The sequence below is a fragment of the Trachurus trachurus genome, assembly GCF_905171665.1.
Source record: "Trachurus trachurus genome assembly, chromosome: 20".
Classification (NCBI taxonomy): domain Eukaryota; kingdom Metazoa; phylum Chordata; class Actinopteri; order Carangiformes; family Carangidae; genus Trachurus; species Trachurus trachurus.
The window spans coordinates 3,472,120-3,495,618 of NC_139911.1; the positions used below are offsets into that span (position 1 = coordinate 3,472,120).

At 41.9% G+C, this 23,499-nt stretch overlaps 3 protein-coding genes across 4 annotated transcripts in view; 2 read left to right on the forward strand and 1 right to left on the reverse strand.

The window, feature by feature from the left end:
• sspo (SCO-spondin) overlaps positions 1-3,852 on the reverse strand; it is a gene marked incomplete at its 5' end in the record, with an annotated part of 128,753 nt that extends 124,901 nt beyond the window's left edge. Inside the window, 5 exons of the mRNA XM_083995240.1 lie at positions 896-978; positions 1,094-1,303; positions 3,094-3,187; positions 3,281-3,357; positions 3,800-3,852. Coding sequence (XP_083851366.1) covers positions 896-978; positions 1,094-1,303; positions 3,094-3,187; positions 3,281-3,357; positions 3,800-3,852 — 517 coding nt within the window. The remainder of the gene's footprint in view (positions 1-895; positions 979-1,093; positions 1,304-3,093; positions 3,188-3,280; positions 3,358-3,799) is intronic.
• Positions 3,853-6,629: 2,777 nt separating this feature from the next.
• aoc1 (amine oxidase copper containing 1) lies at positions 6,630-12,163 on the forward strand. 2 transcript variants are annotated; one of them, XM_083995204.1, is made up of 5 exons: positions 6,630-6,685; positions 7,256-8,794; positions 9,602-9,890; positions 10,407-10,539; positions 11,240-12,163. In XM_083995204.1, the coding sequence occupies exons 2-5, from the start codon at positions 7,258-7,260 to the stop codon at positions 11,507-11,509; spliced, it is 2,229 nt and encodes a 742-aa protein (XP_083851330.1). In that variant the 5' UTR covers positions 6,630-6,685; positions 7,256-7,257; the 3' UTR covers positions 11,510-12,163. The 2 variants fall into 2 exon arrangements, with proteins under 2 accessions (XP_083851330.1, XP_083851331.1); XM_083995205.1 differs by lacking the exon at positions 6,630-6,685 and adding an exon at positions 7,092-7,125.
• Positions 12,164-15,366: 3,203 nt separating this feature from the next.
• Positions 15,367-18,226, forward strand: LOC311003347 (uncharacterized protein). Its single transcript, XM_083995082.1, has 3 exons — positions 15,367-15,492; positions 15,648-15,764; positions 17,084-18,226. The coding sequence occupies exons 2-3, from the start codon at positions 15,739-15,741 to the stop codon at positions 18,030-18,032; spliced, it is 975 nt and encodes a 324-aa protein (XP_083851208.1). The 5' UTR covers positions 15,367-15,492; positions 15,648-15,738; the 3' UTR covers positions 18,033-18,226.
• The last annotated feature ends 5,273 nt before the right edge of the window (positions 18,227-23,499 follow it).

Here is a 23,499-nt window from a genome sequence, read left to right on the forward strand (position 1 = left end):
GCTCAGAGGGGACAGAGCTTTTTCAGTTGCCGCCCCTAAATTGTGGAACGAGCTTCCCCTCCACATTAGACAGGCCTCCTCACTGTCCATTTTTAAAACTAGTCTTAAAACCCACTTTTATTCTTTGGCGTTCAACTCAGCATGAGACTCTACCTCTGTTTTAGTGTTTTATGGTTTGTTCTATTCATTGTTTTTAATGTTTTTTATTTTAATTGTTTTTAAATTCTAAATTGTTTTATTGCTTTTAAATTGTTTTAAAAGCAATAAACAATTATTATGTTATATTTATTCTTCTGTTGCACTATGTACAGCACTTTGTTTCAGCTGTGGTTGTTTTAAAGGGCTCTATAAATAAAGTTGAGTTGAGTTGAGTTGAGACTGTTTTTATTCTATTATGAGTCATTTAAAGGAGCTATAGTGAAAATGTGTAAAATAAAAATAAACCTAATGACACTAAATATAATAATATACATGCAATATATATTTTAAAGCGTAAAGGAATGGGCTCTTTGCACAGCTCCACTACTTGCTGAATTTAATGCTGCTCCTTCATTTCCTGTCTTACATTATTGGACAAACTGATTAATCCAGGTGTGTCTGACCATTGTGACTCCTCAGACACACCTGGATTCATCAATTTGTCCAATAATGTAAGACAGGAAATGAAGGAGCAGCATTACGTTCAGGAAGTAGTGGAGCTGTGCAAAGAGCCCATTATATAATTTGTTATTTTGTTCGTAATAATAAACTATTTTGTCAATCACACACAACACAGTGTTTCCAGTTTCTAAGGAAATCTCTATTGTTATAAATAATAATACTGCAGTGTAGGACTTCATATGTAAATCAAATATGATGCATGATGTTTAATATTCTGTTGGTTTCTGGTCCTCACCCTCGGAGCAGCGGGGGCCGCCCCAGCCCTCACAACAAGCCCTCACTGTCTTGTTCACCACCTGGTTCTCCATCTCTGGTGGTCTGAGATGGACACACACACACACACACACAGACACACACATCATGGGGTTTAAAGTCAGGGTTTCCATAACAACAGATTAAGTCACAAACACTCCCAAATCTTTTCACCACTCACTTGTACAGGTAGCAGGAGGCCCCGGGCCCCTGCTGTCGGTAGTAGAGCGCGATGCCGTCGTCTCCTCCGTGTTTGACTCGCATCCTGTCGACGTCCAGCCTCCAGCCCCGGGTGTTGAACTGATAAACCTCGGAGCAGCTCACCTCCCGCTGCAGGCGAGGGGACAGCAGCCGCTCCGCTCTCTCCTCCACCGTGTGCTCACACCAGTGTCTGGAGTGAGACACACACGTAACACAGAGGTGGACAAAGAAGTGTCATAGCTGTCAGATATCACTCCAGTAAGTGTTTGTCTGTTTTAGAAAATACTAAATGCAACGAGGGATGTCACAATTACTTGTTTTCACAATTAATCGCGGTATTAAACGCCACAATTAATTGATCGTAAAGATTCCTAAATACCGTCACTTCCCAAATAAGATTATGTTGGAACCATATCGGCTGATGTGTGCAAAAATAAAGGTGAATGCTCAGATACTGGTCCATTTAACTAACCTAACATTGAATCGGTAGGAATTTAAATGTTAGCGTGTCATTTGTATTAAAAAAACACACAAAATAAAATTAAAATAAACGTAAACATTTGGTATAGATAACAATTTATGACCTGAATATTTCAAACATTTCCCCTGGGGATTAATAATTGGTCCTATATTAATAGATACTTGAAATATTTTGTGTAAACAATGAGTAATGTAATTATATTTTGACTATATTTGATTTTACACATTCATAGTGTTGTGAAATTGATTAATGCATAATAATCGTGATAATCGTAATACCGTGATTATTTCTCTGACAATAATCGTACCAAGAAAATTTGTAATCGTGACATCCCTAAATACAACAAAAGTTTGCATTGCCGCATATTCACTAAACAAATCTTTCTAAATCAATCTGCAGTTTAAATAAAGAAAATAAGTATCTAAAAATAGAATACAAATAGGTAAATAAGTAAATAAATAAAGCAGCACAACATAGCTGACAAGGTAAGAAATGGGAGTTAAAATGCATGGAAACACATTTTCAAAATAAAGGTAAATTCAGCCCACATTCTAAAAGCTGCTTCAAAATAAAAGTTAAAAGGACAATATTTGTTATTTGAATGTAATAGAGTAAAAGACAAAAGTTAACAAAAAAAGAAAATACTGAGGTAAAAGACAATACAAATACTTGAAAATAAAACTTAATACAGTACTCCACTCACTCAACTTCCTGGAATGTATCACTTTATCTTCAATATAAATGCTGATGTGAGTTGTTTGATAATAAATATTAACTATAACCATAAGTATTTCTGAAATAAATGTCTGGATAAACATTGTTGTAAGATGAATTTACCCACATTTAACCCTGTGAACTGTGGGCTACACCACATTCAGACAGTTGAATAATGTTTGTGGCTTCATTAGCACTTTTTTTTTTCTCTCTGCACAATCTTTCCCACCCACCTCATCTCACCTCCCTGATAACATGTAGTTTACTGCCAATAAAGTATCTTTACTCCTAAATTACTTTGGGTGGTCTGATTAATACTCACCCCATTCCCATCACTGTCTGAAGTCCGAGCAGAGTCAGTAGAAGTGTCTCCATCATCCTCTCCTGCGTATTTGTGCAAAAATTTAAAAATTAAAAATTAAAAGTCCACAGGCAAATCCAGATTATATTCATGAAATGTGTCCTCCTTACCTGTTAAGTGCTTCAGAGAACTTGTTAGATATTTGCCACAAAAACTCCTTGTTTTGTTAATTAATATCCATCGTTTATTTTGTGTTTGATTTCATTTCCTTTCTTGCTATGCGATACGATAACAGTCCTCGGTGAAGTGATGCTTTGCCTTATAGGGGGAGCAGAGGCCCCGGGTCCAGGGTTTTAAACGCGGGGGGTGACTCGTGGGATGTACAGTAGCATCTGAACCTGCTGCCATTGGACATAATTGGGCAAAATCACAGCTGGGAAGGCAGGCATTGGTCGGCGGCGCTGTGACGGACGCATCCCCTGACCTCATCCTGTCAAACAGTACAGGACGCCGTAGGTGACCGCGGGGGTGGAGGAGCCTCAGCCGCAGAAGAAAGAGATGTTTGTCAGAGCCTAATCCTGTAAAGAGACACATTTCGGGGAAGGATGATGGGGGCATTTATTCAATGAAGCATGTCAACAGACATGGGAACTGGAGGCTTTTAGACTCACCACACCGTCCCAAGTCTGACCTCCTGACCCCAGAGCGAGGAGCCTCAAACACAGCTGTCACCACAGTACACTCGAGCCTGAGAGGGAGGGGAAGCCACTGTTGTCACAAGATTTTTTTGTGTGTGCCTTTATAGTGTGAGTAAAACAGTGAGGCATAATTGACTTTAAGGAGAAGTAACAGTCAGCCAGGTGAGTCACTGTGTGTCTCCAGAAGCTCATTGGATTTGACTGGTGAAGCAAGCTTTTCCAGGGAAGAGTGAGTCTCTGTGCTGGCACTTGTGGGAATAAAGGGGGCGAGGAAAGGAAAAAGAGGGAGGGCAAAGGTGAAGGTTTTATTAACTTTACCTTAGTCAACAAGATGCAGGATTTAGGGTGTTCAGCCATGATAGCAGCTCTGGGCCCAAGCCAGTCGTCTCAATGGTGGTTAGCTTGCAGCCTGTGGGCATGTACCCTAATATTCATTAATCTAATATAACAGTCCTGATACCTGGTGATGGTTTTGCAATTACTACAACCAACCCCACTCCTGCCAAGTGGAGGTTGAACACGTATAAGAAGGCCGTCTCTTCCATTTTGAAAACTGTTCAACTCCCTGAGGAAGGCTTGTATTTCGAAACGTGTAGGAGTTTTTTTTTTTTTTAGGTTAAACATGATCAAGCCATAGGAATAAAGGCTTTTTAACTTTTAAAAAGAGAGCCTTGGAAATTCTTTTGCCGCCTTCGTGTAAGCGCAATGCTGCCCTCCACCGCCATAGCCAGATCCTAACTAAATTCTCTCATATAACCCAGTAGAGTGAATTTTAACCCATTTTTCCTCTAACGCAAAAACACCTCAAAAGGAAATCAGTCAGGCCCAGATCGGACATGTTTATAAACAGCTGCCAGTGGCCATCTATGACTGGAATATAGATTGCAAGAAAAAACCACATGCATCACCCTCTCCGAATAATGAATGGGAAACACTGTCACAGATTTGGCAGCTGAACCAAAAACCACACAACCGTAATCTAATCATAGCATGACAAACCATAGTTATGTTATGTGTATCTCTATCAGCACCCTAGTCACTTCCAGTCAGACAGTGGAGGACATTACGGTAATCACCACGCAACTTTCTCTATGTGGCAATTCCGACTTAGTCTTTCATCCATCCATAGACAGAGAAGCTAACAACAAAACATTCAAAGCATCCTCTTATTCCCAAAGATCATACATTTTCTTTTAGAGGAAGAAATTCTAAAGCCTCAATCATTTGCCCACTGAACAACCTGATGAGACTTCCAAAAATGAGTAATGCTTTAGCCGGCTGCAACAGCAGTTAGCTTTAGCAGGGAAAGAAAGTTAGCTTTAGCCGGGTTCAACGCCGGTTAGCTTCTGCTTTAGCCGTGCCAGAGCCAGTCTATTCTCTGGCCGTGCTCAATCGTTAGCTTTAGCTGGCTTTAATCATAGGTCTAGCTTTAACGGCAGTTAGCTTTAGCTGGGTTCAACTATGGTTCAACGTCGGTTAGCTTTAGCCGGGCTCAACAGTTATCATTAGCCGGCTTTAACTGCAGTTAGCTTTAACTGGGTTCAACGCCGGTTAGCTTTAGCTGGCTTCAATGGCAGTTAGCTTTAGCAAAGACGGTTTTATCTTTGGCTTTAGCAGGGGGAAAAAGAAAAAAAGTTAGCTTTTAGCCGGGTTCAACGCCGGGTAGCTTCTGCTTTAGCCGTGCCAGAGCACAGTCTATTCTCTGGCCGTGCTCAACAGCATTTATCTCTAGCTGTTGTCAGTTAGCTTTAAATGGGTTCAACCATGGATGTATTATAGGGTTCAACGCCGGTTAGCTTTAGCCGGCTTCAACTGTACGTTAGCTTTAACTGGGTTCAACCTGGTTTCAATGGATGTGGGTTCAACGCCGGTTAGCTTTAGCCGCCTCCATCCATGAGCAGTTTTCTTGCAGGCTAGGCGTTTACCTCTCCTAATTATCCATGCATCTAATCTAACCTTTCTAATATAATATAAGTTTAAGTTTAATATAATATAAGTTTATAGTTGTGGAGTCGTTTTATCATGTTGGAAAATCTGTCCAACAAAAGTTTTCTGTCACCAGGGCAAATTCTGCCGGTTATCGTTAGCTGCATAACGTTAGCTGAGGCTTTGTGGTAACGCAATTTAGGAATAGGAATAAACAGATATAACACACACAAAAAAAACCCGCAAATACTATCAAATACTTTGGACATTGTGGTGTCGATATCTTATCTTACAATATGACCCTACTAACTAGAGAATCAGGAGACTTTACCTGCTCTTACTTTGAAAAGCGGAAATACCGTCTTCCGTGGACGATTACGTAATCGCAAATGTGAAGATTTTTTTTTTTCCGGTATGCATCTGCGGGAGGGGGGGGGGGGGGGGGGGGGGGCGTTTTATATAACATTAATCTTATTATAGATTTAGCCAAATTACATATCCACAATGTCAATACACTAATCCAAAACCACTCCTTTATCTGAAATTGCCTCTGTAATGTTTACCCTTGTCATTGCACTGTATGCTATGTACTTCCTCATAAAAAAAATTGTAGCTATTTGTGGAAGGTGTGTAATATAGATCACACCCCAATTGAACATTGAACACATTTTTACACAACACATAATCAAATAAACCTCCACACATCTGTTTGTAGCCTATGTAAACAGAATTCAGTTGTGTGAAAGAGATAGTTTTCCTATTAACCTTAACAATGGTCACTTTGTGTATGAAAGGTTAAAGTACAACCTTATACCAATAAATGCACTGCAAGTTGTAAAACATGCAACAGCATTATTGCAACATTTTACTAAATTACAGAAAATCTCCCATTGTTCTAAAGAATAAATAAAATCCCAATGCATTTAAATTTCTAAAACTATATGGTAATATCTCATTTAGAAATCACAATGATTAAATTAATTAATAATTAATTAAATTTGAACAGAAGAAATTTTCAAATAAGTATAATGAAGATACTCATGTGGAACAAATTAGACACACAACTAACTTTAAAAATATTATTGCTGGTTAATAAAGCACTGAATGGTTTAGGGCTATTATACATTTATGATATAGGCCTAGTGAGAAGTAAACTTTTTTTAGGTATATTCTCATGTCTGTTTTAAAGTGCTTTACATTCCCTTCCCACGCTTTTCCAATGAACCTCTCATTCCTTCAGCATGATTAATTATCTAAAAACAGTGCTTGTTGTTTCATCACATTTACAACATGCTGTTGGCCAATCAGACCCTGTCACTGCAACGAAGGAGGTTAGATATAAGCAGCAGAGCACTGAGCACTGCATTTAGGGAGTTTTCAATTGCTAAGTCAGGAAGACTGGACTGATTAACCTGTGTCTGCAAAGCACCTGAAGCAAGAGGACGACTACAGGTATAGTAGCTTGGTCTATTTCTTTCTATTCCTAAGAAGCAGTGCACTTGTCCAACCTCAGTTCACCATGTATTATGCAATATGCAATAATTAGATTAGTTCCAAACAATGTGACATGTGAATTCTTTAAAACTGACCCAGAACTGAAGCACAGCTTGTAGGTGTGCAGCATAAACAATGCAGGAAAGTCAACAGCGAGCAGAGGGACTGTGTTGTTGACAGTCAGTGTGTTGTAGCAGTGGCAGATTCATGCTGTTTGTGTTCCTGTGGAGAAGCAGTATGATACAATAAAAGCAAATAGAGTACAGGGAAGAAAAAAAAGGATTGCTTATCCAGCTGTGAAAAAGAGAAGAGGAAGAAGCGTGAGCCAAATGTTTCTCCTAATTTCTACGGAGCAGAAGGAGGAGACTTCAAGGCAAAGAATATCAGCATTAAAACAGGTTCAGAGAAAATAACTGTTTAATACATGATTTTCTTGATATTTTAAACGTGATTTAATTGATTTTTCTTCTTTGTTAAACTGAGTTCACACAGGATATTCTGCTCTTTTTTTTTTACATTTTATTGCAGCCATGAGGCTTCTCTGTCTGCTGCAGCTGGTCTGTTTGGCCGGCTGCACCGCCTCCAGGAGAAGAGAATGGGCTCATCACGGCGCCCCCATGTTTGCTGACCTCACAGTTCGTGAGATGAAAGCCGTCCGGTCCTACCTGCACGGCATCCCAGAGCTGGAGCTCACCGACGCCCGTAGCAAGACTCTGAAGAAGAACAGCATCCTCCTGATGGAGCTCCACGTGCCGAGGAAACACGAAGCCCTGCGAGCTCTGGACCGTGGACAGGCCAAACCCCCACGTCAGGCCCGTGTGGTCGTCCAGTTTGGGAACCACGCCAAACCCAGCATCGCTGAGTACATCGTCGGTCCTCTGCCCTCCCCAACGTCTCACATAGAGAAGACCTTCAAGGGGAGTCGGCCTATCCGGTATGAGTCCAGGCCTATTACGGCTGTAGAGTATGAGCACATCTATAACATCCTTGTGGAGATCACAACTAAAGCTCACACGCTTCTGTTTGAGACCACCGCAGGGTTTTCCTTCACCAACTGCTCGGACCGCTGTCTGACGTTCTCTGACATCGCCCCCCGCGGGCTGGGTCCAGGCGAGAGGAGAACCTGGATCATGTTGCAGAAGTTTGTCGAGGGTTATTTCATCCACCCGGTCGGGTTCGAGGTACTGGTCAACCATCGGGACTTGAATCCAACAAGGTGGACCGTGGAGAAGGTCTGGTACAACAACATGTACTTTGACAGCGTTGAGGAACTGGTTGAAAAGTATGAATCGGGAAGTATCGAGAAGGTCAAACTGCCCGACCACGACGACCACGACCTCTACTCCACCTACATCCCCCGAGGTCACAGCAACACTCCCACTAACATCCATGGGCCGAAGCTTGTGGAACCTCAGGGGCCTCGCTATCACGTTGACGGCAACTTTGTTGAATATGCCGGATGGTCTTTTGCCTATCGAGTACGCTCATCGGCCGGGCTTCAAGTCTTTGACCTCCGTTTCAATGGAGAACGGATTGCCTATGAGATCAGCCTCCAAGAAGCTATCGCCTTCTACTCGGGTGATACTCCCGCTGCCATGCAAACAAAGTACATTGATGCCGGTTGGGCGATGGGCAGCTCAAGTTTTGAGCTCGCGCCAGGGATCGACTGTCCAGAAATTGCCACGTTCGTCGACCTGTACCACTACTTCGACACAGACAAACCCGTGCGCCACATGAATGCCCTCTGTATTTTTGAGATGACCACTGCTACGCCTCTGAGGAGACATTTCAACGCAAACTTCAAGGGGGGATACAACTTCTACGGGGGTTTGGATAACACTGTGCTGGTGTTGCGGACGACCGCTACAGTTTACAACTATGACTACATCTGGGACTTCCTCTTCTACCAGAATGGGGTGGTGGAGGTAAAGGTCAGCGCCACAGGATACATCCACGCCACTTTCTTCACACCTAACGGACTCAACTATGGTGCCAAGGTGTACAACTATGTGCTGGGGAACCTGCACACTCACCTAATCCATTACAAAGTGGACCTTGATCTTGCTGGTGAGTATGTTGCCTAGGTTTTTATGTCTCTTTTAAAGATGCAATTCTTTTGTTACCCAGGACCTGGTATGGGTATGGTATCTCTTACAGTTGAGGCAAATTAAGGTTTCTGAAGATCTTTCTGGTTGGGATATAGACAGCTTATTTGACCACGCTTTCAAAACATTAGTCCTCCCTGGCCTGAATGTGTACATTGCTGTCTTCAGATCAGTGTTGTTTTAGCGTTTCTTTAGATGTTTATGGAGTGCTGGGTCCCAACTGAGGGACTGGATCTCCAGTTTTGGTTCTGTGCCAGGCCCAGTGTGTAACCCCACTGTTAGATACCTCAGCAACATACAGTAAGAGATGACAACGTTGTAGGGTCAAGTTGGGTTCTTAAAGTATAAGCCCTTGCTTGGGCTCCAATGGTTGGTACTTATTGGTCATAACTTAAATACTTTCCCTTATGCCCTGCACAGACATAGCAGGAAGCAAGAATATATCGATTGTGGCCACTGGTCACAACAAACATTTCCATTATTGCATTGTAGTGCAGAATAATATAGTGAAATGAGTTTGAAGGCACACAGGAAATTACCTTTCACCAGGTTTTTCTTTATGTGCGTCCAGATAAAATGTCTTTCTGGACTTCAACCCTGTCATAAACTGCTGCAGTCAACAACTTGATCTTTTAATACCCGCCTGTCACTTCCACCAAAATATTTATTCAAGCCGACTTGATGCAAAAGTAAATGTACCGTGACTCAACACATTGTTTACATCTTGGCATCTAATGTCTGACAACTCTTTGTGTTCACTGTGATGCAGGTCGAGAGAACAGCTTTGAGACGTTAGATCTGAAATATGTCAACATCACAAATCCCTGGAGCCCCGGGGACTTTATCGTCCAGTCCAAACTCCATCGGACAGAGCACAAGAAAGAGCGCTCTGCTGCTTTCCGCTTTGGCAAAAAGTTCCCCCGCTATGTGCACTTCTACAACCCCAGTGAGAAGAACAAATGGGGCCATCAGAAAGGCTACCGGATTCAGTTCAACTCACATGCCCACAGCGTCCTGCCAAGGGGCTGGAGAGAAGAAAATGGCATCAGCTGGTCAAGGTGATACATTTGGCATCTTTTGGACACATTGGGATCTGCTCTAGACTTCAGTTTTTGTGCTCTAGTGCAAAGTTTGCAGACATAACATCATTTGTTTGTAATGATTGACACCACAGAGGATTATTGGGGTTAAAGATCTTTATCCTTAGCGATTAGGAGTTTGTTTGAAATCAGGTCAAAGCTGGGAGTCAGTCAGATCTGCAACAAACAGTTAACCACTGGACTGTTGAAAAGGGGTATTAGCAATCTGCAATTCTCTTAATCGCACAAAAGTGGGGGCTATATCCTGTTTGGATTGGTGTAACTATTTCAGGGGCAGTAGATCTTTAATCACTAAGTAAGGAACAGAAAAAAGAACCAAGACACACAGTGTTAAATCCTCAAACCACTCGACTGGATAATGAAGAGAAAATCTGTTTGACAATGTTGTCACTCTGAATGGATTGTTTATCTTGTCGCTATCAGAATGACGGGTAATATAAAAGAGTGACCTAAAAGTGAACTGTTGGTCTGCAGGTATCCTCTGGCTGTGACTCGTCATAAAGATAGTGAAACCACCAGCAGCAGCATTTACACCCAGAACGACCCCTGGGAGCCCGCGGTGTCCTTTGAAGACTACATCCGCAACGATGAAGACATAGTCAAACAGGTACAGTCGTAGGGATTATTAAAGCAGAAGTAAGCGATATTTTTGTGTTAATATAAGTCTTAAATAGTTATATTTTCCGACAGCAATCACTTCTATAGAGTGTTTGGACCGAAACACGGGTCTGTCAGTCACTCTGCTCTGCTCTGAGCCGAGGAGAAAACTTTTCTCGTATCCTACAAGTTTTATCCAATGAGGAGAGAGAACGGCATGCAGGGCTGTGTGTGCAGCCAAGGGATGCGCGTGAATGTGGTGACGTAGGGACGAGGACCAATAGATCCATGACGAGGGCGGGGGCTGCTAACTCCATCGGCTGACAAGACGTTATGGTGCGTTCAAGGCAACTCGTAACTCGTGTTTTTCCGACCTGTGAAGTCGTACCAGTTCGATCTGGTACGAGTTCACGGGTCAGAAGTTACGAGTGGCCGTTATAGTGACTTTCACCGGTAAAACAGGTCGGAGAAACACGAGTGGGTTGCCTGGAACGCTACAAAGTTGTAAGTCGTGACTTGAAGCTGTAATTTACGGTTTCAAAAGCCTGCCTGGAACGCAGCATTAGCCAAAACGACCGGATCACTTACTTCTGCTTTAATTGAACTGTTGACATTTTCTTCTGTTTACACTTTTAAATGGATAAAAAAAACTTCTGTTGTGTGCTGCTGATTCAAACATCCTTATGTAATGTTTGTTCTGGTGTTTGCAGGACCTGGTTGCCTGGGTTACAGTTGGCTTCCTTCATGTGCCTCACTCGGAGGACATCCCCAACACGGCGACGCCTGGCAACGCCGTGGGCTTCTTCCTCCGACCCTTCAACTTCTTTGACGAAGACCCTTCGCTGGCGTCCAAAAGTACCGTCATCGTCCGACCGGGTCAGGACGGTAAACCGAAGGTCCAGAGGTGGACGCCCGAGGTCGTTGGTCACTGTGTGACGGACAAGCCCTTCTTCTACAACGGCACCTATGCAGGAGTCTAGAGGTGTTTGGGGGTTTTCGACAAAGTGTCTGTGAATATAATTATGGTTATTTTTTTAAGTGAACTATTCAGTGAGGATCTCAGATTAATAATCTCTTAGATTAGTTTGAGTCATTTGTGTTGACATCATGAAAAACGACAAAAAAACCATGTTAAAGAACAAGTCAGATTATTTTGTGATACTGTTTGAAACAATGAAACAATCATAGCTTCTCAACTTAACCCTCCTGTTGTCATCCTGGGTCAAGGAAGAAAGGAAGGAAGGAAGGATGAAGGGAAAGATGGGAGGAAAGAAGGAAGGAAAGATAGAAGGAGGGATGGAACAGATTGGGTCAAAAAGGAAGGGAGGGGAAAGGATTGTGGAAAGAAGTAAGGGAAGGGAAAGAAAGATGGAGGGAGGGAACAGCTTTGTTCAAGGAAGGAAGAAAGAAGGAAGGAATGAAGGAAGGGAAAAAGGAAGGATGGAGGAAGGGAACAGATTGGGTTAATTTGACCCAGAAGGACAACATTTTATTTATTTAATTTTTTTTAACTGAATTTTTAGATTTTTTTTTTTGTCTTATCAACAATGATACAACATATTCCCATACAACAACTTACTTTTTCCTTGTACAACTGTATACAGTCCTTATACACAGGCTACTCTACTAAGGTATAAAGCAAAATATAAATTAAAAATAAATAAATAAAAACAAAATCTGCTCTGAAATATATTTGTATAGCTACATCCCCATGTTTTTGCATCAAATTAAGAAAAAACAACTGTATATAAAGCTAAACCTAATGTAAAAGTGAACGCTGTCAACCAAAGCGAACCACACATGTAACCTGGCAGGGGGAAGGGGAGGAGGGGGAGGAGGTGAAGGTCTGTATGGGGGCATTAGGGCTGCAGTAATCCCATGTTGGGTCTCCGTGGCTGAGGTTTAGCAGCAGCAAACATCCAGGATGCAGGATGCTCCGTATCCGCCCGCTCTCTCCCAGCATGCTCTGGGGGGGGGGGGGGGGGGGGGGGGGTTGTTTTTGCTGGGTTTTGCTGGGCCTTAACAAAGCAAACAGCCTGATTCCCGGATCCTTCCCTGCAAACATCCCAGGATACCTGACGGCGCTGTTGCCATGGCAAACCTGTCTTTACATACAGTGCGTGACAGAATGTACAGAGCACATGCATGGGACTGCTTTGCCTTTACACACATTCCTGACATAGCGAGGCCTAAATATCACCCTCAGCACAGGATTGCCAAATAAAAATAACTGTGTTGATGATATTGTACTTTTTTTTTTTTATTGGATGATTGGTTTTGTATTGAACGATAATCAATAAAACGTGTTCAAACTAAGTATAACTTCTTAGGAAACAGTTGGACTGAGTTTGTGTGAAGGGTAAATAGGTATTTTTGAGGTGGATGGGGTGGGAGGTGCAGGGGATTCGGCCAACGACTGTCGTCAAAGTCTAAGAATCCCTTTTTTTATAGATGTGTGCCAATGTTTTACAGTGCACATTATAAAACAGGGATAATACGAGAGCTATGCACGGCACGCATTAGTGAATGGACGACGTTAGAGGAGGGGGACACACACAAAGACAATAATGTGAATTGGCTAACGAGCATTCCTATAGCTGTTCCCATGGCAACGGTGGGACTACTAACTGGACTGAGGCTGCAGCTGCAGGACGATACACTGGACCTATAATAAGACACTTAATTATCTCAAAACTGGTGAGAAAAACAACATCTGAGCAGTGTAAAGTTGTATTTCATTCATACTGCTATGATGTTAAACATTTATGTTAGCTGTGCATTGTGAAATAGATGTGTTTACAAAACTCAGCACTGATAAATAGCCTAATATAGGTTCACATTTACATTAAGACGTTAAAATTTGTTTCTACCCATGTTTAGCAGCACAGAAATTACAGCGCTATCCTACTACTGTTTATATATAGGCTAATCTAAACTTAGATACATATGTAAATAGAGACTCATGCTTATAGTAGTAGAACAAATCCTGCTAAGTAGATAAATACATAAGTCCTTCAGGCAGGTTAAACAATTGGACCTTTGAATTTTAGATAGTGAGTTACTGCCACCTAGTGGTTGCTTTAATAACTGCATGGCCTTTTCAGATTATAGGTTAATGCTGCACATGTATAGAAACATCCCATAAATGTGCTTTAGAATAATTAACACATCAACAATGACACTCTTATTTGAGCTTTTCTTTATTCTGATTTGAATAATTTAGATTTTTTTTAGCACTTGAGCATCAGTCAACTCATCATGGGAAGTTTAGGACTGAGTTTTTAGAGGTTGAGGTGAGATTCCCCTTCTGTTTTAAAAGGCCATGACAAACTGTTACATGATGTAATGTATTTCTCAGATTCAGTGGCAACAGGACGTAGTAGATAACTGTTATATTACCTAGTTCTGCTTCACTGAGCTGAGGTAAGGTGACAGACTTCGCTACCAAGCATAAAGGAAAATATTTATCAGTTTATTTTCCCCTCTCTATTTCCAGTTGTGACTCTGTTCTAATAATTCAGCAGTTATTATCAATCGATGATTAACGCTCCTTCATTTAAGCCTTTGTGTGAAGCTCTAGTTGTGACGTAGGTCTGTGGAAACATCACATAGTACTGTATGTCTGAATGATCTACATCCAGTTTGATATCCCGTAAAATGCAGCTATAAATATCCCATCACCATTAATCAGATGAGTTTTTCCAGTGATGATTTACAATAAACACATTAGTACAGAAGGAGTGTCTAAGTATAATTAGACCATATGTCCGGCAGCTGAAGGAAGCTTGAGTCTTATTTCCCGGCTTCCAAGTCACACGCTATTTTTCACATTGTCATTAAAATGCAGTTTGAAAACTATGACTTCCTGTTTTGTCAGAACACACAGTGTAATACACCAGTCAATTAATAACGGATCAAATGGCTGTGTAAGAGGAAAACACTCATGGTGACTAAGCCTAAGCTAAGATTTAGTTTTCTTTTTCCATGATCCAACTGTTTGAAGATTGCTCATGGATTTCCCAAACACAAAAAAGTGCTAAATCCTTCTAAAAATAATATAAGATTACCTTTTTCTATATTTAAACTGCCTAAATCTGCCTGTCTTTTATTCATTTTGTTTATTTTTGTTCAACTTTCAAGAATCTTTAAAAATTGGCTTCCATTTTCATTCAGTGTTATTTCATGATATTTGTTATTACCTTCTCTCGAAATTCATTAAATCCACAATCAAACACTATTTTCCCACACTGTCATAATAACCCTGAAATTAATGCCTTTACATTCATTTTAATTCTTATATTTTTGACATTTGAAACAAATGCAGCAGACCATTTTTACTATCCTTCTCAGACAGGCTACTGAAGCATTTTAGGATGAAATATAATTTGAATGTTTTCAATGTCTGGTTGTGTACATTGCATGCACATTGTGTGTTAGCCAGGCTGTGTGACAGACTGTGAGAATTGTTTTCCCCATCTGGGACAATAAAGGCATCTATCTATCTATCTATCTATCTATCTATCTATCTATCTATCTATCTATCTATCTATCTATCTATCTATCTATCTATCTATCTATCTATCTATCTATCTATCTATCTATCTATCTATCTATCTATCTATCTATCTATCTATCTATCTATCTATCTATCTATCTAATGCAAATGTACTATTTTAGGTCTGTTCTGTTGTAGCTACAAACACCTGGATAGTGTGATCCAAGATGGCGCCTCCTCAGTCCCATCCACGTCTTCTCCAGTCGAGCGGATTCGGCGCAGGCGCAGTAGAGACTTCCGGTGAGCGGAAGCCTGCTGGTCATCTGGGCTGTGGTTGTTGTAGCTAATTGTTGTGGATATATAATACAAATACATCCATGTTGTGGCGCCGCGCCGCTGATCCTCTCCAGCTGCTGCTGCTCTTCTCCCGCCGGCGCCAACAGACACACTTCCGTCCACCTGGTGAAGGTACGCGCTCGTGCTTCTCTGTTTCTGTCTGCACCATGGATGTATTAGGTCTGCACGAGCCTTGGTTACATACTGATAGCACTAGCACGAGCATCTCCTTTGTCCACCTGTTTATAAATGTTGTTGTTCATCTAGTTTGTTTTTTTACCTGTTAGTTTGGATGGATGACATCACTGACTGACTGAAGCGTTCAACCTTCAACCTAACGCGATGACGTAATCATGATTGGAGGGAAATAAAAGCCTCATGCAGCTGGAAAACATCAGCAACAGGTGAAACGTCACGTTTGTCCTCATAGCTAAATGATCTCATGAGGGTTAGGATTTGCATGTATTAATAATGGAGAATAAAAAAGTGAATTGATAGTATGGTGGCCCTGAGAGGTCAAACATCATAGGTTCAAGTCCAATCTGTGTGTGATTGTGATCTGTAGTGTAAATTGATTGGATTTAATTGAAAATGCTCATTTTAAACATAATGAACAACAAATGTCATACAGAAAACAATAATAGGCTAATAACGGACAATGAAAGGCTTAAAGCACATTGTTTGACATATCTGAAAAGGAGTTGGAAGCAGGGCCGGTTCTAGGCAGGCATATGAGGGGGCAGTCAGAAATGTGAAGGGGGGAATCATGTGAACTCATCATGCTCCAGCACTTTTTTTTTCTCCGTGCTTATAGTAACAGTGTTTTCTTCATTGAATTAGTTTGTTGGCTATGTGTCCAACCCCAACCTGGAGAAGCGGATTGCACTTTGTCAGGCCAGACCTGTCTAACTAGGGGCCGGGGGGCCAACCAGGGTCTTAGAGGCCAAATTTGTTACTGTGGTAATACAAAGAGCTACATTGTATGGTGGGATCAGGTGTGCATATACCTGAAGATGCATTGCAAATCCAGGGAGGTTGAAAAAGTGAGTAGCTAAACCCCTGTAGGGGGGTCTGGGGGCATCCCCCCCCCAGAAAATTTTTGTGATTTTAACATGTAGAAGCATTCTGGTGTAGGCTACTCTGAGAAGGGGGGGGGGGGGTCTACTATGGTCAAGATTTACAAAACTAAAAAAAAAAAAGAACAGAACATTTTAGAACAGGACAGTGTCCCTTTTTCGGCAGATTTTTGTGCTACTACAGATAATTTTGTCAACTTGTAATATACACATTTTTTGAGTATATTAAAATGTGCTTTCTCAACTTCTAAAATTTTGATTTGAGGGGGCAAGACATTTATTTGTGCGCCCCTCTTGCCCCTGCGTAGAGCCGGCCCTGGTTGGAAGAAGAAAACATTTAATTGTTAATAATTGAATTGGTTGTTAACACCATTGTACCTAAAGTTAATTATAAACGACTTAACATTAATTATTTACAGAGAAGCAGAAGGTAAACAAAATGAGAGACAATGAATATTGAATAACCAAATAAATAAATAAACAGTAGTAACCCCACTGTTTCTCTCAATAAGGAAAACAATGAGGAAGTGTTGAATTGTAATAACAGATATAAGCTTAATAAAAGGCTTCATGATATTGTTGTGTAATATTTTGTTGAATCTTCCACTTTGACACGGGTTTCTCTCTGATTTCATGTTTTTCTGCAGGTCAAACGGGATCGTTGTGGTTCAGTCAGTGTGGCTGCTGCCAGAGGAGATGGTCACTCTGCAGAGAAACTACCAAGGTGAACGAAGTGGCAGCAGCTTCAGCCAGGTAGACACTCACCTGCAACACACCTGTGGTCAGTGTGGGGAACAGTTCACCAGCCAGAGCGCACACAGGAAACACCTGAGCGGTCACAGCGGACCACACCAGTCTGGAAAGAGCAGCAGCACCAGTCATCCAGATGTTCACCACGCTGGGGAGAAACCGTACCGCTGTGACCGCTGTGAGAAACATTTCAACTTCTTGTGCCACTTTAAGACCCACCAGCAGCGCGTGCACACAGGTGAGAAGAAGCCGTACAGGTGCGACCGGTGTGGGAACCGTTTCAGCTTGTTGAGAAACTACAAAACTCACCTGTGCGTCCACGCCGAAGAGAAACCGTCCTACCTGTGTGTTCACTGTGGGAAAGGCTTCAGCCACCTGAGCAGCCACAGGAGACACCTGCGCGTGCACACGGGGGAGAAGCCGCACCGGTGCGAGCAGTGCGGGAAGACGTACCGTTTCCCGGGCGACTACAGAAGACATCTGCGCGTGCACAGTGGAGAAAAGCCGTACCAGTGCGAGCAGTGTGGGAAGAGCTTCCATTTCCCGAGCGACTACAAGAGACACCTGCACGTGCACAGTGGAGAGAAGCCGTACGGGTGCGAGCAGTGTGGGAATACATACCGTTTCCAGGGCGACTACACGAGACACCTGCGCGTGCACACCGGAGAGAAGCCGTACCAGTGCGAGCAGTGTGGGAAAGACTTCCGTTTCCAGGGCGACTACAAGAGGCACCTGCGCATGCACGGCCAGTGCACTGCAAAAACTCAAAATCTTACCAAGAGTATTCGTCATATTTCTAGTCAAAATTCCATTTCTAGTCAAAAGAAATCTCATTATAGTACTTAAAATACGACTCAAAACATTAAAAAGTGCCTTGTTTTTAGACACTTTTTACTCCTTTCAAGCATATTTTCACTTGAAATAATCTGATAGTGGGGCAAGTTTTTCTTTCTTATTACAAGCACAAAAAACTTGCTTTCACTGGCAGATTTTTCTACTTATTTCAAGTGAAAATTTGTTTGAAACAAGTGAAAATGATCTAAAAACAAGTTAATTTGCAGGTGATGAAGTGGAAAGAGATTGATTTTGACTAGAAATGAGACATTTTGACAAGAAGTAAGACAAATATTCTTGGAAAGATGTTGAGTTTTTGCAGTGTGCGACCAGTGTGAGAAGAGCTTCACCTGCTCCAGTCACCACAGGAGGCACCAGCGCGTCACATGCACGCCGGGGAGAGGCCGTCCGGCGACCGCGTCAGACACCTGCGGACGGACGCACTCTGGTGAGAAACCGTACGTGTGCGAGCGGTGTAGGAAGAAGAGATACACCAACCTGAACGGGTACAACGCTCACCAGTGCTGCCACGCTGGAGAGAAACCGTACTGGTGCTGACTGTTCGCCTGGTCCAAGTCCCTGAAGGTTCACCGCTGTGTCGATGTTTCTGAAGAGAGTGTGGACTGATGGGAGGCAGGTGAAGGCTTCATGATATGATATTGATAACTTATATTATAGATTTGTCTGTTATTCCTCTTCTTTTTTTAAATTGACTTTAGAAAGGAGCTATGCAGGATGTTGGAAACAAATGCACTTGGCTGAGAGGAAGGTTAGCAAAACAGAGGAGAAGAGACCGGACTTGCATAGTTCCCCTTTAAATTTACTTTAAAAAGCAACAATGTAAGATTTTTACCTTATTCTGCTCCATTTGTACCTTAATTAACCAGCTCCAGAGTCCTAGTTCTGGTTGAATCAATGTCTTGTAACCTCTGACCCGGTGTCCCAGCTCTCATCTCTGCGGCACCGCCACACAAACGTAACGCGCCACCGAAACCCGTAATCTCTACTGCTCTACTGCTCTATTTCAAATGCACATGGGTGAGAGGAGGGTTAGCAACACAGAGGAGGAAAAGAGACCGGACTTACATAGTTCCTCTTTAAACCATGTGACAACAGCAGCACATTTGGACTCCATCATTAATGAGTGATCTGTCTTTCCAGCTTTTTTTTTTTACATTGCAATCACAAAAATGAACAAATGCGGAAAACGGGGTGATTAAAAAAACTAAAGAATTAAATAAACACATATGAATAAATGAGGCAAGTGTCAGCAAATATGTATATTCTCAATTCACTCCAGATGTCCTCAAATTTGGATTGCTGAAGCCTTATGGAGAAACTGATTAATTCCATTATGAATATTTCAGAAGAAACATCACACCAGTGTTTTCTAGAATAAAATTAAATCATTACTGGTGTGACCACCCTTCAATCATATAATCTGAGAGTATTCTTACTTTACAGCACTTTTTCACTGCTGCCCAATACTTTTGCACAGTACTATTGTGTATGTTTCTTCATAATTTATGTTGTCATTGTAATTTTCTACAACAAAATTTCACCTGTGCGTTTCATAAAAGCGGCAACTCACATGTTTAAGATCAAACAAAAACTAGATGAAACAACAATTAAAAAAACAACTTGTACATTTTTCGTCGTTCAGTGTCAGTGATTGACAGGTGCATGTGTGTGTGTGTGTGTGTGTGTGTGTGTGTGTGTGTGTGTGTGTGTGTGTGTGTGTGTGTGTGTGTGTGTGTGTGTGTGTGTGTGTGTGTGTGTGTGTGTGTGTGTGTGTGTGTGTGTGTGTGTGTGTTGGGGTCATGGAGGTTACCGCTCCTCAGCCTGGTACTCTGTGTATTTAAAGTACCACAGTGTCTCCTCCCTGATGGTGCAGCGAACAAACAGAGAGTTTTATCTGCGCTGATGGATCTCTCAATCCTCTGAGCCGCTTTGACCAGCTGGGTCGGGTCGAGTCGGGTCGGGTCGGGTCCCTCCGGTTTTCCACTGTGCTGCAGCATCAGCACATGATGCTCTGCAGTCCCCACTGAGCAGTTAGACCGGACTGTTGTAGTTGCTGCAGGAAGAAGAGCCTCAGTGTCCTGTGGATCCAAAAGAATTAGACAGAGCCCACCTTTCCCACCTCATCCCCACTGATGAACACTCAGTTTAGTTTTCCTATATGAGTCCTTTTATCTAAGAGATCGTTATATATGTGACGACCTTGGTTTGTCTTCTCATCTCTCTGAGTTTTACACTGCAAAAACTCAAAATCTTAATTTTACCAAGAATATTTGTCTTATTTCTAGTCAAAATTTAATTTCTAGTCAAAACAAATCTCATTATACTTAAAATAAGACATTAAAAAGTGCCTTGTTTTTAGACACGTTTTACTTCTTTCAAGCATATTTTCACTTGAAATAATCTGATAGTGGGGCAAACTTTTCTTTCTTACTACAAGCACAAGAAACTTGCTTCCACTGGCAGATTTTTCTACTTATTTCAAGTGAAAATTTGTTTGAAACAAGTGAAAATGATCTAAAAACAAGTTAATTTGTAGGTGATGAGTCTTATTTTAAGTGGAAAGAGATGAGTTTTGACTAGAAATGAGACATTTTGACAAGAAATAAGACAAATTCTTGGAAAGATTTTGACTTTTTGCAGTGTAACCTTAGATCGATCGGAGCCACAACGTCACCTCTGCTGGACGTGTCTATAAACAGCTGTGTGACCACATTCACTAATCAAGCAGGGGTGGAGAGAGACGGAGATAAAACGAACACATTACATAACGATACTCCCACCCCCCCCCCCCCCTCCCCTCCTCGGGCCAGTAAAGTGCGTATGTATTCGTGTGTGCATGTGCGGCGGTGGATGTGTGCACGCACGGTAGCACGTGTCCCCACTGGTATTCCAACCATCCCATTCCTCTTTGTCTACTTCCCAAAAAAAACTCTCCCCCACCCCGGCAGCCAGCAGCTGAGACTAAACTTCACACCGGGAGACCGCGGCCGCCGGGATTACAGCACCAGCACGAGAGGGAAATGTGATTCAGCTAATAGATCTCCGGGGAGGATATTATAGCTGATCACATTTCACTGCTGCATGAGCTGGAACACCGGGATAACCTGTTCCCCACACACTCACTCACTAGTGCTGTTAGTTACTGTGGCATCTGAAATATCCGTGGTTGTTCCCTCCGAGACCTCACACTGTGTTAGATTTGAGTCTGTATTTCCATGATGCTCGTATAGGAAAAGCTCCTCAGTCACTCACGGCTGCTGTGGCTGTGAATATGCCAGTGAGTCATCATCAGTCATCTGACAAAGCAAAGCAGCCGTAACATGTATCTGGTCAGTTCAGTTTAGGAGGGGCGGGGCGGGGGGGCGGGGGTGAGGACGAGAGGGCAACGGGAGGACATGGAAACACAGGTGTTTGGGTAATTCCAAACCAGGCTCAGTACAGAACCACCTCTGGTTTCCTACTGTTGTGAACATGATAATCAAACTTATTTAGAGGTTGGACCAAGGTGATGAAGTCCATCACTTGTCTCTGTGTCAACAAAAAACTTATTTATGTTGCATTTGTAAGAGCTGACATGTTTAAGCACTAATGCAGAGACTGCTTGCCGAAAAACTGCCCCCGATGGGAACGTGCATCAGCGGTTTTGCATGAATTTCCCTCTAAAACAACTCTGTCTGGTAACGTTGTGTTATTATCTCATAGCGTGGTGAATGTGCAGGTCACAACTTGGATTGTGGAGTTGTTGGATTGTGTATTTGATGAGTTAGATGAGGGAAACCAAGAAATCCCATGAGCCTCCGTAGCGTAGCTCTGAACAGCGCGTCGCTCTGCTCCGCCGTTCTAAAAACAGTTTGCACCGACAATAAAAGATAACAAACCTACTGTACTGCTATGACTATAGGGATTATGGCAATGGGCCAATTTGCCAAAATGTTGAACTATCCCTTTAACATGAAAAGCAAAAACATAGAAGAACAATGGTAGAAAAGCCAAACAACAGTGACACATAAGAACCCTTGATTTCTCACCGGCTTCGTTAAAAAACAAATGCACATGGAGGAGAGGAGGGTTAGACTTGGAGAGTTCAGCTTTAAAAGAGATGGACAAAGATAGAAAGGGAAATAAAAACAGTAGAAACAGATTGAGAAAATAAAAACAAGATGAAAGCAAATGAAACCTAAATGCTCACAAGCTACATCCCCAATAGAAACAAACTGGAGTGAGTTCAAACAGGAAACTCATGAGGAAGCATTCAAATGTCATTGTATTTTCTGCACACGTCCACATCCACAGCAGCAGCAGCAGCTAAGCTAAAGTTTAGTCTCATCTGAAGTTTAAACTCTTCACATTTTATCCACATCTGCACAACCACAGTGGAAAACAATTATAGATACAGAAACAGAGGTCAATGTGAGGATGAAAAGTGTTTTAAATGTGAAAACATGTTGGTTCTCAACAGCGCCCCCCTTTGGTTAACATGAGCTTGGTCAATCTCACACTCCTCTCTAGACCAAATAATGACTTTTGTCAGCAGAAATAGAATAATGTGTGTAAATACAGGCACCACATAGTAGTATAATGATAAGTCCACTCCTGATGTAAGGTTTTAAATATATAGGGATGAATCCACAGAAGTGAATTCATGGCTGATGTTGCTGTCGTGTCTGCATCATGTTTCATATTTCCAGCTGCCTGTCACTCATCCAGCTGTGAGTCACTGCAGACTGTTTGACACAAGTCCAGATGTAAAGTGTAGCTGTTCTTAATTCTGTGTGTGTTTGTCTCTTTCACACACACACACACACACACACACACATCTGTCTCTGATGAATAGTGCAGCCTGTGGGATCTCGTTACACACTCTGTACCATCTGCACGCCGACAAAAACAAGTCCCGTCCTGGTCCCCCTGTTAAAACCCTCGGTCCTAATCACTGACGTCCCCCTGAGGAGACCACACCTGTTGTTTGTGAGCACATTTCAGATTTTAAACCTTTATTCATATGCAGTTTTTAAAGATAATACCACAAAATAAACAATCCTCTCATTTGAGAAGCTGAAACTGAAAAGAATTTATTTCATTTTTCATTCCTATTTTGTTTTTTTTGTCACAATTTATCCAAACTTGACTTGAACAAATAACCAGGCACCCACAAACTTATCAATTATCTCTCAGTCGACTAATCAAATAATCATCTATGTTGATCTCTGACAAAGTCTTTTCCTAATGTTCACTTACTCGGTTTGTACAGGAGCTTAAAGCCACATCTCATGGTCTTCATCATCAGTGCTCAGTTGTCAGTAAGAGTGATGGAACAAGTAATTGAAAAAAAAGATATGCATATAGAATATACTGTATATAGAATTCTAATTTAACTGTGTAATACACTGTTTCCCATAAATTGGATTTATTCTTGATAAATACATTGTATATCTTCTCAAAACTGGCAACTGGGACT